Here is a 15,989-nt window from a genome sequence, read left to right on the forward strand (position 1 = left end):
TCCGTAGGAGACGTTTTAGAGGCAACCATGATTTATTAATAAAACCTGAGCACCATAAAGCTCTGACAGACACTGTAAATCCACTGCAAAATTAAAATTCACATAAAGCTACTGAAACATGATTGCTTATTTAAAAACAAGGTACAATCCATCCACCAACTACACCTGCTTTATCCTTTAGGGAGCTGTGGAGGGAGGTTAGGAAGAGATTAGCTACGTGATGTTTAACAGTTAATAAATTTAGGCAAAGTCCACATGTATGTATGTATGCATGTATAACAGGCTAAAAACTGAAGTGAAAAATCAGGCACGTACACTTCTGCTTCCGTCTCTCATGCACGAAACTGTAAGTAGACATTTTCTCCCAAGATGCAGACATCAATGAAAACTAAGACGACCGCGTGTGGCCTGTTGCTTGGTTTTGGATTAAAAACAGTTCAGAGCCAACTCCTCTGAGATGCTGCACATTTAGAGTATGTTTTCAGCATGTCTCAAGTCCTTTGTGAGTCTCTTTCAAAGGCAGTCAGCAGGATACTTGGCCTGTGTTGTCCAGGATATTGCACTGGGAGTCTTTATCTCCCCAACAGAGACGGAACTTTAACTCTGGAGCTTCCAGAAGATCATCTGTCGGTCCTCTCCACCTGTGATCACTGTGGTGCACAGCTCACTCATCCACATGGCTGTGACAGCACCTGTGTGTACATGGATTTATGTATAATATTCCTTAGCTTATATTGTTATTAATTGATACATTTATTATAACGCATGTACATTTTAAGGTTTTACTACATTAGTGGCACAAACATATTAGCCAAATTAGCATCAGTGACATCTTCTGAATCAAATATTACAGATTTAGTGGAAATTAGTGAACTGTGCGTTTTTTATTCTGTGCAAGTTTCACAGAAATCTGACCAATACTTTAGAGACAGGGGTGTCAAACATAAGGCCCGGGGACCAGAATCGACCAGCAAAGGCTCCAATCCGGCCCACCATTTTCTGTTATTTACTAACAACTTTATGTTATGATTCAGGGTCATTCAGGACAATGAATTAGCAGAAGTTCCTGGTAAATTTGTCTATTCATTCCTGCCAATTCGTTCAACTGGCAGTAAATAAAATCACAAATGTAGCAGATTGTCTTTCCTTCTTGTTGCTGGTTTTACAGCCAATAAACAAAGCAGCAGCAGAAGTTTGAAAACGGGGGTAAAAACTCCACCCAATGATTACTGAAGATGAGCTCTACCTGAGTGTGCAGGGATCCTCTTGGTAACTGTGTTGGTAAGAAGGTCCCACAGGAGGAGGTCACCAGACTGGCCACCACACAGCACCCAGTTTCCATCCCAGCAGAAACACCTGCACACACAAACATGCTGCTAAATGCTTTGAACATAGCACAAAGAAACAAGTGAAATACAAAGTTCTGGATTGCTAGGAAAACCTCTGCTCCTCTTCAGCTTTCACAGAGGAGATCACCATTCCCGTCTGGACGTCGATAACCTTCATGCAGGAGTCGGCTCCAACGCTGAGAACGTGTCGGCTATCTGAGAATGCAAAAGTGGTATAATCACACACATGTCTTTGGATAATACATATGAGTCTGGGAGTTGTAATTTCTCAACAGAAATTCTTCCTGCTCAGCAGTAAAGGGTTGTTTGATTCACACAGAAGAATCAAGCAGCCAACAGCCGCTTCAAAGAAAGCTGAAGAAGTGCTCTCCACATGCACTTTAACTGTACTGAGACAAACATTAAGCTTAAGGGAATTATTTACTCAACGCTTCCACGAGCAGATCTGAATTTTATGTTTAACATTTTAGGTGATCAAAGTTCCACGTTCACACAAACCAGGACTGAAGTCCGTCTGGTGGATGGTCCCACTGTGGCAGTGGATCTGCTGCAGAGTCCTTTGGCTGCTGTGGTCCCAGATGGTGACGGCCCCATCTTTACATCCAGACACCAGCAAAGTCCCAGCTGGGTTCAGACTGACTGTGTTCACCTGAATTTGAATGTTAGAGAGCAAACATGTTTTTATTACGTATGTTTTTAACGCTGCTAAAATGTCTCAGTGTTTGACAAATATGAACATTTTATTTGTCAGAGTCTTTCCAACAATAACACATGCACACAGCGTTACTATGATGCATTTAAATCCACATGAAGTTTGTAAGATCTTGATGAAACCTGTGGCTGCGGTTTTGTCACTCACCCCAGCATCATGTTCCAACTCACCCAGCAAATTAAACTGGGATCTCTTGTGAGTGGAAAAGCTGTCAGAGTTGCATTCCCACACCTGTGAAGGTCACACAGAAAACAACGCTAAAGGTTCATCCTCTCTCTGACATGGAGTCCTTAGTCTTCCTCAGTCTGCGTTCATCTGCTGGCACTGAAACAAGCCGGCTTCTTTTCAGAACGAGCACCCAGGTTTAGCTTCATGCAGCCTGACCAGGCCGGACTCTCAGCTGTCATCACAGCACGAGTGCGAGCTACGATGCAATAACAGTATTCTCATTCCTGTCCAGGGAAAGCTTTCAGGATATCATTTTACCGTTTGTGTGAGTCTGATGTGTCTACGATGTTGCCTCCTTATTTATTAGTAAAGGGACCTCGTGTGTTATTCATCATGTGATGTACTGTCCAATCTGGTCCATATGACAAATACTGCATAGCTCTCTCCCTTCAGTAAATTCATTAGTCCAGCACTGTAACATGTCCCATGTCTGAAAAGGGTTATAGAGACAATACTTTACCTTAACAGTGGAATCCCAGGATGCTGTGTAGAGTTTGTCCTCAAACCAGCACATTTTACTGACAGCGTCATCGTGACCCATCAGCGTATCCTGCCGCCTGCCATACGGGACGGAGTAGAAATACCTGAGAGAGAGGAGCGTGCAGGTCAGCGAGAAGCCGTCAAAACTCTCTGAAAACCACGTTAAATATAATGAATAAACAGTCCGTACACATTGTTGTCCCACGAAGAGCACACCACCGTTTTACTGTCCGCCAGTATCAAACACGATGACAAGGCCTGAAAAACAGTCGAGCGGTTTACTGTTTACAGAGAAATGGAACAGATTGCTAGAAGAGATCCGAGGAAGGAGATGCTGAACGGGCGAGCATACCATGTTAGAGAACGACATGCTTCTCTGGAACTCCTTCAGCTCTTTGGAAAACATTTTAAGTGTCGAGTCTATAATAAAGAGCGAGAGGGGTCAGCGTGAAACACGTCTCCACTGACAGAACGGAGCAAACTGTAATTCATCCTTCTCTTAATCCTTTTAGCTCAACAGCTTTTTAATTAAAGAGAAAACAAAATGAGTTTCCAAGTAGATCTGAGTCGTCTACATTTCTTCTCAGTCTACACATTTTCCAAACCTTTAGATGTGGAGAAAACAGCCGATCCACCTCGAGACACAGCAATGCCTGTCACAGCTCTGCACATACAGCAGAAACAAAGTTACTTAAAAAACATAAATATACACGTATATTAAAAAAACACATGAAATGAAGAATTTGTTTAGAATAACACAGCAGTCTGTTATTGAAGGAAGTAGTCCTGAAACTAGTATTAAGTTTCTGAAGGGGTGTGGAGCTCCTGCAGCTGCCTGCTACCTGCTTTCTTTGAATTCACTTCCTCATTTTTGAGGCAGGGCTTTCACTTTTGCTGTATGTGGTTACATTTGTACTCTGCTGTAACTGCAGCCCACCGAGCAGCTCCTGACTCACTCTTTATGGATCTTGTGGCTGGAAACGGGCTTCAGACTTTCCATGTTTGCCCAGGCCAACCTCCTGCTCTCCTCGGTGAGATCTTCGAAAGACGAGTCCTCGCCCTGAGAGGCTGCAAAACAACACAGGGATCCGGCCTACATGTCAACTTATTATGGTTATGAAAAACATTTTATATATCAAAACACATTAAAATGCAGTTAATATAGCTGAAAGTGCATAAATGAAACTTTTTTTCTTCAGTAAAACCAGAAAAAAAAAAAGAAAAACAGGAGTAAATTAATAATTCATCGTTTTTGTGACTCTTTTTAATCTTGAGTTTGTGTTGATTGGCTTCACTCACTGAGACATGCACCATCCTCCCAGAGAGGAGTAGTGAAGCACATAACTGTGTGGGCTTTAGAAACACTGCTCAGCTCTCACAGCTGCCGTTGCATCGTGTTATTAGCTACTTAAGCCTGAACAATGAAAGAGAAAGCTCTGCAGCTGCAGGGCTCTCACACACTTCCCGTGCTGTGCGGTGTTACCTGGAGATAGCTCAGCGTCGGGTGAGTTGATGCTCGAGCTTCGCGTAATGTTCTGAAACCTCGGGGTGATCCTCTGAGGGTGAGGGCTGGTGAACAGCTGTTTGGGCGTCTGGCCAAACTCCAGGATCTGTGTCAGCATGGCGATTCTCTGATCGGTGTCCTCAATGCTTGCCAAACAGACAGAGGGGAAACGTTAGGCCAACGAGGCGGGATGAGCATTTGGAAATATTCTCGTTGGATTTTCTTTTCTGTACCTGTCACAGTCGATCCCGCCCTCATAGGTCAGTGGGTGAAACACTTAGAAAGGAAAACGATGAGATGAATATTAATCGTTGGCATGTTTTCGTGCCTCTTGTACTGAGAGTAGCTGTTGGTCATGTTACCGTTGTGAGCCGCCACAGCTTCACTGCCCCTCTGCTTGAAGCCAAACACCAAGTCAATCCACTCATGAAGGTGTTCGGACACATACTGACTCTCCAGGGCGGCTTTGTGCTTTTGAAGAAAATCACTGGAATCTGGAGGAAGAAACAGCAACCCTTACTTCCTCACGTGACTCCTAATATTACAGAGACACACAGACAGCCGGTCGACAGGAAGTTCACCTGTGGCCCACGGCGGAAGAACGACATCACCAACTAAACTTCCGTTCTGCCGTCTGCCCAAATCCAGACTCAGTCTGTTTTCCAGGAAGCTGGGGTCTGTCCCATAAAACTCTGGGATCAACTGCAAACATACGAGGAAACGCAACATGTCAAGAAAGACATTCCTCGACAGAAACAGCATCAACACCAGATAATAGACGAATAGCTTTACCTCCTTGAAGTCAGTAGCTCCCTCCAAGCAGTTTTTCCACGTCTCACCTATGCTGTAAGAAACCACAACACGTCACCAAACACGTCTTCAAAGTGTGAAATACAACATTCACATCTTCACCAGAAAACACTGTACGTGTTCAAACTTGTTTCCACAGTATTCACAAACTGCAAACTCTGCTTGCATGCTGTTCCTGTACAACAGTGCATGTAAATGTGAGCATGAATGACTGTTTCTCTCTGTTTGCCCTGTGATAGGCTGGACACCTATCCAGGATCCATTCCTCCCACATGATTAAACTGGATCAGTGTGCACAGATAAATGTACATCTATGTGTCAAACTTCTTTGATTAGCACTATTTTAGTCAGAGTTAGGATGAGCTTAACTTCTCAGCTCTGTTTACATTTACCTGCTAGTATAAAGTAGCTTGTAGGTAAACCTGCACCAATGTCAGCTGGTAATTCTCAGTGTTGTTCTCACATGAAATAAATGTTTTGTACATCGTCCCTTAGAAATGCATAAATAATTATTAATGAGGAAAAAGTAATTGCCCCATAAATCTAATAACTGGTTACCACGTTTGGCAACAAGAACAGCAATCAAGCTTTTGTGACAACTGGCAACGAGTCTTTCACTGTGGAGGAACTTCGGTTTGCTCTTCTTTGCAGAATTGTTTTAATTCAGCCACATTTGAGGGTTTTTGAGCATGAAGGTCACGCTGAGCATCTCGATCAATGTGAGCCATTCAGAGGGGGACTTGTTGGTGTGTTTCAGATCATAACCCAAGTGCTCTTGAGCTTCGGAGCACAAACTGATGACTGGACATTCTCCTTCAGTTTCTGGTAGAGAGCTGAAGTCATGGTTACAGCAAATCACTGTACCACCACCGTGTCTGACTGTTGCCACGGTGTTGTCTTTATGAAATGCTGTGTTAGTTTTAGATCAGATGTAATGAGACTCAAACCTTTCAAAAAGAGTTAAGCTTTTGTCTTGGAGATAATCACAATGTTATTTTTCAAAAAACAAACAAAGAAACAAAAATAAACCCCTCTAAACCTGTGTCCTTGATCCAACACAGCTGATTTAAACGGCTAAACGACCTCCTCAACACGTTCTCCAGAAGGCCTGGTAATGAACTAATCATTTGATTCAGGTGTGTTGACCCAGGGTGAGATCTAAAACCTGCAGGACACCGGCCCTCGAGGCCTGGAGTTTGACACCCTGATCTAAAACATGCAAGTATGACAAAGAAATCAGCCAGTGGGCAAATTTCTGTACTTTACCATTATAACGTTTAAAACAACGGGGGAAATAATTTACCTATTGAACATTCGGTCAGCGTGGTCATAGCGGCCATTCTGGAGACACAGCATGTGCTCTGGAGCTGCAGTTAGAGGACAGCAAATGAATTTAAAAGATCAGAAATCATTACTGTTACTTCAAAAAGCATTAGCAAATATAATCAGGAGAACAGAATTATGTGTCGCCAAAATGTCAGTGTGCAGTTTCTGAAGGCCGTGAGTCACAATGTGAGTCACAGTTACTGTGACAATTTTGCATTTGACTGATCTTTAAACTTCTGCTTGACTCGCACAAGCATCATCAAGATGAAGACTGAAAGTGTTGTGCTGTGCTTTTAACTGTAGTGTTATATTTGACTGTTGTGTCACCTAGGTGACCAGCAGGCTAAACCTCAGAGTTATAAAACATACAAAAATAACATCTGTTGGTTCCACACGTCCTGTAGATGATAAGTAATGTTAACTGTGTGACATACCAACTCTGACCAGGTAAAAAAGGACGTAGCCTGGAGATGAGTAATGGCTGCCGTACATGAAGCTAGGTTCGGGCATGCCTCTGTATCGAGCCTGTGGAGAAGAGGGGAGCTCTGTGGTTAATAAGGAACTTGTCAGCAAAAACAAACAGTACGATCAGGCAGTCGTCTCACCAGGAGCCTGTCCAGTCGCTCTTTGTTCAGGGCTCCCACAGGTTTGCTCAAGTCTCTGAATGTGGCAGCATTTGTCATGTCTGAGAAACAAAGCGAAGTACCGACAGTGAGAAACTACAGCATCTTTACAAAGATGCAAGACCCAAAATCTCAGCCACCATCACTCTGACAGGAGAAAGCGGCAAAGGTCTGCGGACCCACCTAACCGCGGGCTGGTGTAGTCAGCGATGACCCATGGGAAGACGGGGTACTGCGAGAGGTCGTTGCAGCTGCGGTCAGCCAGGTTGTTGAGGTGGAGGAGATACTGGTAGTTGCTGAGATGACCACGCTGCCACTGCAACATGTAGCTCTCTGCTGTGTGCTCTATCGCGTGGTTTTCTAAGCGAGAAAGGCGAAAACAGCACAGGTATGTGGTTCCGTTAATCACCGAGAATGAAGCATCAGCGGCACTGCTTTATAAAGACAACAGCAGTTTTTACATATGTTGCTTCTGCGTCACACAGAAACCAGGTTTACTTGCAGCTTTGGACTATTTAGTGATCACTTGATGGCTGTAGCTGAGGGTTACCAGTGGCACACTGTTTGCTCCTAAATCCTTGAACATTTAGATCTCACTTATATCCAGTATTGTTTAAAGCCATGTCTGCGAGTGCACTGCTGCACACCTTCATGTGTAATCATGTGTAAACATTTTCTGCAGATGCTCTTCTCAACACGCAGCACAGACTGGAGCTATCTGTACGGGTCTGCATCTTTACTGCTGGTCGGTTAACTTTCATTCAATTTGTTCAATAAATCTCAACAAAACAAGCGAGTCGTGATTCTGATAATTTACTGACAGAACTGCTGCATGATCAACAAAGTATCACAAATGGAAGCAGCATGGTACACTGCTGTATTGAAGATTGTCCAAGACAGACACGTTACTTCTGAAAAACTCCACTTGGTTTAGATTTATTGGGTTCACAATACGGACGAGAATTAATACGAGTTTAACAATTCTAAATCCTTATCCATTCTCATTGGCTCCGCTTTGAGAGTCACCCCCATCTCAGTGCAGCGTATCAAAGACATTTGTGCAAATTAATTGCATGTTGTGTGGTCACATTTTTGTGCATGTATGAGTCCCGCACACCAACAAATCCGTATCCTAATGGGTACAGATTCGATCTTTCTTAGGATTTAGGTATGAACACAAAACAAAAGAAGAAAAAGATCCTAAAGAGATTTTAAAGCAATTTGTTGTGTATTCTTGACAGAAACAGCTCACATGTGTGAAAACAGCAGCAAGAGGCCACAAATTCAGGCTTTTAGAGCAAAATATATTTTAAAGAAGTGATAAAATAAATCAGACATTTATTAATAGGCTTGTATCGTCTCACCCAGGAAAGTTGCGATGTAGTAGTAGACTTCATCTCTGTCGGTCGTGCTGTAAAACTTCAGGTATATGTCTGAACAGAAGTCATTCTCAGAACAAAATACCTCCAGACCCTGAGCAGGGAGACCGAACACATGAACCCATGAGATCATCCAAATAAACTGCAGTAAAGAAAGATACTAAAGCTACCTTTAGTAGCACTTGCGACTCACCAGGGGTCTAAGACCAAGCCGTCTTTTGTAGATTCTCCTGACGTTGTGCAGCTTTATCTGAATCACATTTTCCTGAAGGGAGAGGACGTGCACACCAATTACAATTCATTTGTTTGGGAAACATTACTGGTGTTCAGCATCTGAACAAACAGCCACACCAACACCATTCCCACTGCCTGCTTTGTCATCTCACCGGATAGCCATTGAGAGGCTGGAAGTAGAGGTTTTTATCTGTTACGCAGACATGGCCTGGATTGCACACCAGAGGCATGACCATCTCCACTGCACACTCCATGTGAGGGTTTTCAGCAACACTCTGAAAGCTTCACAGCACATTAAAACCACAGTCCTGTCTGGCTGCACGCTCTAGTACATCTAAACCTTATTTAATAATCACTATATTAAGTTTAAGTCACGCATAACACAAACCCAATGAGGCTTAAAAATAAAGTTAGGAAAAAGCATATAAAGACTCATCTGATTGACATCTACATACCAGTTTTTGTCAAACGATGACCTCGCCATTCGGGATTGTAGATTGGCAGCAATCTAGAAATAAAGGAAATGTGGGTTTGGTCTTTGGTTACGCAATGGTTACTTACAATTTTAAACTAATTAAAGGTCATAAAGAGGAAGGAGTAAGAGGGGACAAATACAGGAAGTGCAACAGACTTTCACTGTTTCATTGCATTTGTTTTTCATCGTTTCCTCATCTTCAGGGTTTTGAGGAATGGTCTACAAATGGGAGATGGACCACACTGTTGTGGCATGAAGCCACTACAAATTGGACCTTTATTTAGATTTTATGATGTGGATTTTTGTCAGTGTGTGAAGTGGGGCATTGCTTTCGAGGCTTACTGTGGACTGAGAGTAATGATTGACTTACCATTGCAGTCTGGTCTCCAAGTTTTTCCAGACAGGAGGCCCTGTGGAGCTGCAAAATTTAACAGATTTTAAAGGGAATGAAAGCAGCTCACACCGCGCACGTGACACAAAACTCCCCCCCACAGTATTTTGTTTTGTACCAGCGACATACCTGAAGTAACGTCTGGACAACATCCTCTGTTTTACTGCAGAATTCTAACTGAAAGGTCAGCGTCTTTTCTTCCTGTGATCAGACAAGTTTATTCAAAAACAAAAGAAAGTTTCTTGTGAATAAAATGACACACTGGTTTTATGATCTTGTCCTAAAAATGTACTTCAGTGTTTTTAGACAATCATTCCAGAATTTTACACTGGTCATTATATAGCATAGTGTTCAAATGGATCCAACAAATGCACATGAGTCCAGAGGCTGTGATCTTTGGGCTCTGACTCATCGTAAGAAAGTTTTACCTTCCGTTTTCACCCTTTCATAATAAAAGAAAAAGCCAGCAGCAGTTATTGTGAGACAGTGACATTCCAGATTTTAAGCACAAACAAGTCTCTGAATACACAACAGAAGACACTCATGCTGAGCTGACTCACCCACCCTTTCATTTCTGTAAGGCGCAATAACGTTGCTTTCTTTGATGTATATCACCTGAAAACGAAAGAGTGGATTTACTTAGGCTTCGTTCACACTGCAGGTCTTGAAGCGCAATTCCGATTTTTTGATCAAATCCGTTTTTGTCGTCTGCTTGTTCACACTACAAATAAAATATGACAGCAAACGCGCTCTAGTGTGAACGCTCAAAGCGGCCCGCATGCGCAAAAGAAGACGTCACACACAACGCGCTCTGTTTAGACCCAGAGCAAACAGTATTGTTTGAATGACGGCCCTTAATATAAAGACTTCGGACTTTACGTTTCCCAATTTTTGCTTGAAGTTATTTTATATTTACATAATAATGTAGATAACCTAATAATTATCCTTATTGCTGTTTTAGAGAGGAGCGGTGCTTCAAAGGATAGTTGCAGATTTCTGTCAGAATCTGCAGATTATACAGTACAAATAAAATGTTCACGCTGTCTTCCCAACAGTTTGACTAACATCTACACTGGATGGCCAGGAAGCGTTCGCGATGTCTTCGCCGGCACTGATAATTGGCGTCTGTCTTGTGTCAGTGACGTAAAAGACGGATTTAACGCGACATGACCATTCAAACAGCAGTCGCTTCTAAAACATCGGATATATATCGGATTCAGAACCACATAGGAAAGTGACCCAGATCGGATTTGTGCCGTTCACACTGGCATACCATGTTCGGATATGGGTCGCATAGGGTCAAACAAAAACGGATTTGATGCGCTTTCGCCTGCAGTGTGAACGTAGCCTTAGACAAAAAAGACAGGATGAAAGTAAAGAGGATCAACCTGAACAATCAAATACCATATATTACAGAGAAAAAGCTGCGAGGGCTGGTGCCTCTCTGAAGAACAATATGTTTACAAAAGTAATAACTCCATAACTCACCTGCTTGGAGAGAATAGATATGGCTGATGGTCCGGGTCTGTGAGCACATGCACAAATCAGATAGTAAATAATAAGAATTATGACATCAAAACTATAATTACTTTTAAGATTAATAAAACAGAATAATCACCATTAGCATGTGCCGCATCCAAAGTAGTAGTGCACACGTTTTTATTTTTCAAAAAAAAATCACATGAAGCCCAATCATTTGCAGATGCTACTTACAAAACTGCTTTTCAAGTACAGCTGGGCTACATTTGCACTCCAAGTAAACAAACCGGTTTGTCAAACTGAGTAAAGATGAGCATGTGACTTGCACATGCAACGCCAAAGATATTACTGTGCTCACTTGTTAAAAGAGTTCTTCTCTTCCTCCACAAACTCAATCTTCTTGCAATCTCGCAGAGGAATCTGAAAGCAGAGTGAGCAGTTATGATTAAAGACGTGGTGGCGCAACTACAAAATCCATGATTCATAGATTTTGTACACAAAAAAGAAACAATGTACAATACAAGGCTGTCTCCATTATATCCAGCCTGCCTACATAATGGTAACTGTATCTCCCAGCAAAGATAAGACAGGCCTGTGACACCAATGTATATTTTTTAATGTTAAAATTCACAATTTTAAATTTAGCTAGCAGCATTACCACAATGTTTATTGGTTGTAGTTTTATTTTTGTTTTTTTAAAGAATGTTATAAAAACAAACCTTTATAATTGGTTCTGCAAGCTCCTCTGGATCAAATATGATCGATTTGGAACAAATCTTGAATGAACCTCTGATTTTTCTGGAAAGAAAAAAAGCTGATGTTAGCTTGTTAAGTAATAGCTAGCCCCACCCCCCAAAAAACAAACAAACAAAACAACACACAAAAACCTGGCAAAACAAACAAGAGTAAATATTTTGCACAAAAGTGTCAATAGACATTTATAAAACTAAAAAAAAAATAAATCTTGAAATGTTAGGAGAAATATGCTAATTACAGGCTAGCAACCTCTATCAATTTTCCTTCCCAGGTTTTTCCCCCCCAATCGGCCGTGTTTCGGGGGGGGGGGGCGACAAAACCGGAAATGAATTCAAACAACAGATTACTTTTTCTTTGAATTGATGGGTCTCAAGGCTAATGTTACAGAGCAGAGCTACAGTGTAAAGTCGTCCCACATGGCAATAAACGTTTAGCCTAAACAACAGAATTTGACTCACATCCAGCCTAGAGCCAGCGTTAGCCCCACAGCTCGATCACATATTTGCCAAATATAAACCAAATGAAAACAGCTACATGGCACAAATGTTGTCCAAATGGCCTGAAGGACAGAAATCTTCAAAATGAGACAAAGAAAGCAAAGGTGGTGTTTTGTGTATTTACTGTTCACTCCTTTTTCAGTAGGTAGGTAACAGGACATGATTATCACTGAAAAGTTCACAATGTTTGATCAAAAAAAAAAAAAGGTTTACACAAGCCTTCATCACAGAACTAAATGGTGTTTGAACAGTTGTTCCTCAGAAGGCAGAGCAACTACCATCAACGGATCAACCCTAAAAGCTTTAAACAAACATGATAGCACCAATAAAAACAGAAAAGCATTTCAAAGTGTGAGACTTCTTTAGCTTTTTGTTCTGCAAGCTTATAAAGTACTTCCATGGTGCAGTGATTTAAGGTGTTAGATGCTGATGAAGCGTTGCCTTTAATTATCCAACTTACCTCTGCTTTTTTAAAGTGCTTGTCACATGGTACGCGGTGTGCTGTTCAAAATAATATTCCTCCAAATCCAGCAGCAAGAGGGAAAACCTGGAAAGGAGCAAACAGCTGCTTGAGAAAACATCAGAGCAATGGTGGGGTTAGACTGGTGGGGTCAAATCACCAGATTTTTTAAAAAATAAATTATTAATAAATTAACAGTAAACAACACATTATTAATGTACATAAAGGGGAAAATGTGGCTCTTTAACACATAAGTGTGACTCCAGGCAATGATGCATCCTGCTGAAAACTTTCTTTGGTGCACTTTTTAAACATTTAGAATCTTAGAATCAGCAAGTTTCTGCAGATTCTGGTCAGTGCTGATGCATCATGTTATGATTGCGTTCTGTCAGGATTACACACATTAAATAATCTAAGAAAATGTAAATAAAGTCACTTTGTAGGCTAGAATTGTGACCACTAAAAGAGAGAGAGCCTCATAGTTGATTATTCAGCTGTGAGCAATGTTGCAGCTTAAGTGTGTAATATTTCTGCTTACTGCTGCACTGACAATCAATACATTAAACCACTGTGAGCAGTAATGTGGATTTAGAAACCGTGGCATGCACTTCCTTTGCTCAACTTGCATTAACATGTTTAAAAGTATTGAAAGGAGTTAACTGCTGACATATTTAAGAAGCTACTTCATGCCAGAGCAATGTTTTAGCGCATGCATATATACATATATATATATACACACACACACACACACACACACACACACACACACACACACACACACACACATATATAAATAATTTTTTTTTCCAACTGATATTTCACAACAAATCCAATAAAGACATTTCAAAAACATCAGCTTGGTAATTTGACCTACAGGAACTAGAAACAGTCCGGTGCAGCTCAGTCTTCTACATACGCAGCTTTAACAAACCCGACAAAGGGTATTGAAAGGTTTTATGTGGAACTGCTGCTTGTTGAAAGCAAAAGTTATCAGATTAGGCAGAAGGATGTGTCACTAAAAAAGGAAGTGATTTGCTTAAATTCAGTGGCCACTTTGTTAGGTACACCTGTTTATTGCTCGTTAACACAAATGTCTAATTAACAAATCCCATTTCAGCAATTTGGTGGACGAGGACATGGTCACGACTATCTGCTCAAGTTCAAACTGAGCATCGCAATGGGAGAAAAAGAGCGACTTTGAGTGCTGCATGATTGTTGGTGCCAAATGACCTCATTTACTCTCCTGGCATCTGCCCCAATCTAGAAACATCTGCAGGGTTTGCAGATAATGGTCTGAAAGCGACAAACTATCCAGTGAGCAGCAGTTGTCTGGCTGATAATGCCTAGTTGATGCCAGATGTCAGGGGAGAATGGTCAGACTGCTCTGAAGGCAACAATAATGCAAATGACTGCTCATTACAACCAAGGTGTGCAGAAGAGCATCTCTGAACACACAGCACGCCACACCTTGAAGCAGAAGACCACACTGGGTGCCACTCCTGTCAACTAAGAACAGGAAACTGAGGCTACAATTTACACAAGAGCAGCAAACTCTCCATGCATGGATGAATGCTTGTATGAATAGTTTAGTCTGCTGGTGGTGGTGCAATGGTTTAGGGCACAGGTGTCGAACTCCAGGCCTCGAGGGCCGGTGTCCTGCAGGTTTTAGATGTGTCCTTGAACCAACACAGCTGATTGAAATGCCTAAATGACCTCCTCAACATGTCTTGAAGTTCTCCAGAGACTGGTAATGAAATAATCATTTGATTCAGGTGTGATGACCCAGGGTGAGATCTAAAACCTGCAGGACACCGGCCCTCGAGGCCTGGAGTTCGACACCCCTGGTTTAGGGGGATATTTCCTTGGCACACTTTGGTCTCCTTAGTGTCACTGAACATGATTTAAATTGCCACATCCTACCTGACTTTTAAGTACAGAAGAATGCTTTCTATGTTAACCAGACTGTTAGAAGAAAGCTTATTTTTGATGAAATTGGATCCTGACTGATGTAATTGTTTGTATTCATCTCCCTGACCGAACATAACACATTAGAAGCAGAGGCCTGTGGTAGCTTGAGGTCCAAAACTCCAGTATCAGACAGGCTCTAATGAGTCGAGTCACTAGTGCGTACAAAGCACTTCTTCACACTCGCTGAAGAAACTGTTCATCCTGTATTGTTCAGAGGTGACCTCATCCTTTTCCTGCCCAGCATGCTGAGTATCAAAGTGCACTGTGGAAATTCAATGCCCTGCTCTAGACTGAAACGATCTCCTGCGTGGTCCCAAAGCTTTTAAGAGCTCACTCTGGTGGTCAGTTTGAAGCATAGATCATGTGCTAAGGTCTGCCGCTTCCATTAGGAGGCTCAGAATTGGAATTGCTGGAAAAAGCAGCTGCTTTAGTTTAAAGCTCTGTCACAGTCTTTTATATCCTCCACACTCTCACTTAAGCATCATTTTGTTGTACTGTCCTCTAGACACGGGACCTTCTGGGTAAAAGTAACCGGTCTGCACCGCAGACCAGAGCCCACTTCAATAATTAGACCGCATCCCCCAGCTGACAGTGGAGCTCTGCCTCATTAGCTAAGCAGCCCTGCCTCACGCTGCAATGACACGCGGCCACAGTCGGGGAAAAACAGCCCGCTGCTGCCGCTCAGCTCCCAACAAAACCTCGCAGGGAAATAATCACCCGCTAACAGAAGGTGGAAGAACACCAACCTTTCTTTAGTTCGTTCCTGCGCCAGAAAAAACGCCATGACCGCACAGCATCCTCTTCAGAAACTGAATACCGACAAGCCACAACAGCCCGAGCTTTGTAAACACGGAAACTTGGTGGAAACCACGTGACCCACTCCAAGACAGACGGTGAGCGGTCTGCACAGAGCAGCGGAGAGAGACGTCACTCTGCTGGCACGTTCAAGGACCAACACTGCGTCTGCATCAGTGCCCTATAAATAAAAATGAATATGTTTGTTTTGTCGGTACAAATATTTTGTAATTTTAACCACAAACAGAGTAATTTAACTTTCACTGCTATAATAGTGGGAGTTTTGATGTTTTGTTTTTTTTTAATCAGAAAACCAAGAAACAAATGCACTTGAAAATTGGTTAAAAGTTAAATTAGTGGATTACACAAAACCGCTAAAAAAAGAGCACAGCACATCACCAGAGACTGTCATCATCCAGGTCACACCCTCAAACCAAAACAATCAACATACAGCATGCACCGTCTTTCCTGCCGCAATCAGACCGATTGCAAAATAAGGACAAAGTAAGACACACACAAAATA

General features: G+C 42.1%; 1 protein-coding gene across 1 annotated transcript; it reads right to left on the reverse strand.

The window, feature by feature from the left end:
• Positions 1–9: 9 nt before the first annotated feature.
• Positions 10–15,593, reverse strand: nsmaf (neutral sphingomyelinase (N-SMase) activation associated factor). The gene is made up of 31 exons (XM_026179592.1): positions 15,418–15,593; positions 12,704–12,790; positions 11,710–11,788; positions 11,349–11,410; positions 11,000–11,036; positions 10,076–10,126; positions 9,641–9,712; positions 9,491–9,538; positions 9,101–9,153; positions 8,798–8,927; positions 8,605–8,676; positions 8,397–8,505; positions 7,216–7,392; positions 7,015–7,094; positions 6,844–6,934; positions 6,387–6,450; positions 5,066–5,117; positions 4,855–4,975; positions 4,636–4,767; positions 4,507–4,549; positions 4,253–4,419; positions 3,726–3,837; positions 3,375–3,433; positions 3,122–3,189; positions 2,960–3,027; positions 2,750–2,873; positions 2,209–2,292; positions 1,848–1,998; positions 1,442–1,544; positions 1,247–1,356; positions 10–692 (listed from the first exon to the last, which is right to left on the reverse strand). Exons 1-31 carry the CDS (start codon positions 15,453–15,455, stop codon positions 598–600), a joined length of 2,739 nt encoding a protein of 912 aa, XP_026035377.1. The 5' UTR covers positions 15,456–15,593; the 3' UTR covers positions 10–597.
• Positions 15,594–15,989: the final 396 nt, after the last annotated feature.

This window comes from Astatotilapia calliptera, chromosome 9 (assembly GCF_900246225.1).
Source record: "Astatotilapia calliptera chromosome 9, fAstCal1.2, whole genome shotgun sequence".
Lineage (NCBI taxonomy): Eukaryota > Metazoa > Chordata > Actinopteri > Cichliformes > Cichlidae > Astatotilapia > Astatotilapia calliptera.

What these genes read in the sequence shown, in the direction of transcription:
- nsmaf (XM_026179592.1), bottom strand. Translation starts at nt 15,455, where the DNA reads ATGGCGTTTTTTCTGGCGCAGGAACGAACTAAAGAAAG. An exon ending in AGCTGTGGCGGCTCACAACG is followed by an intron (nt 4,550 to 4,635) that starts GTAACATGACCA and finishes TTCCTTTCTAAG; the next exon opens with TGTTTCACCCACTGACCTAT. An exon ending in AGCCACAAGATCCATAAAGA is followed by an intron (nt 3,434 to 3,725) that starts GTGAGTCAGGAG and finishes CTGTATGTGCAG; the next exon opens with AGCTGTGACAGGCATTGCTG.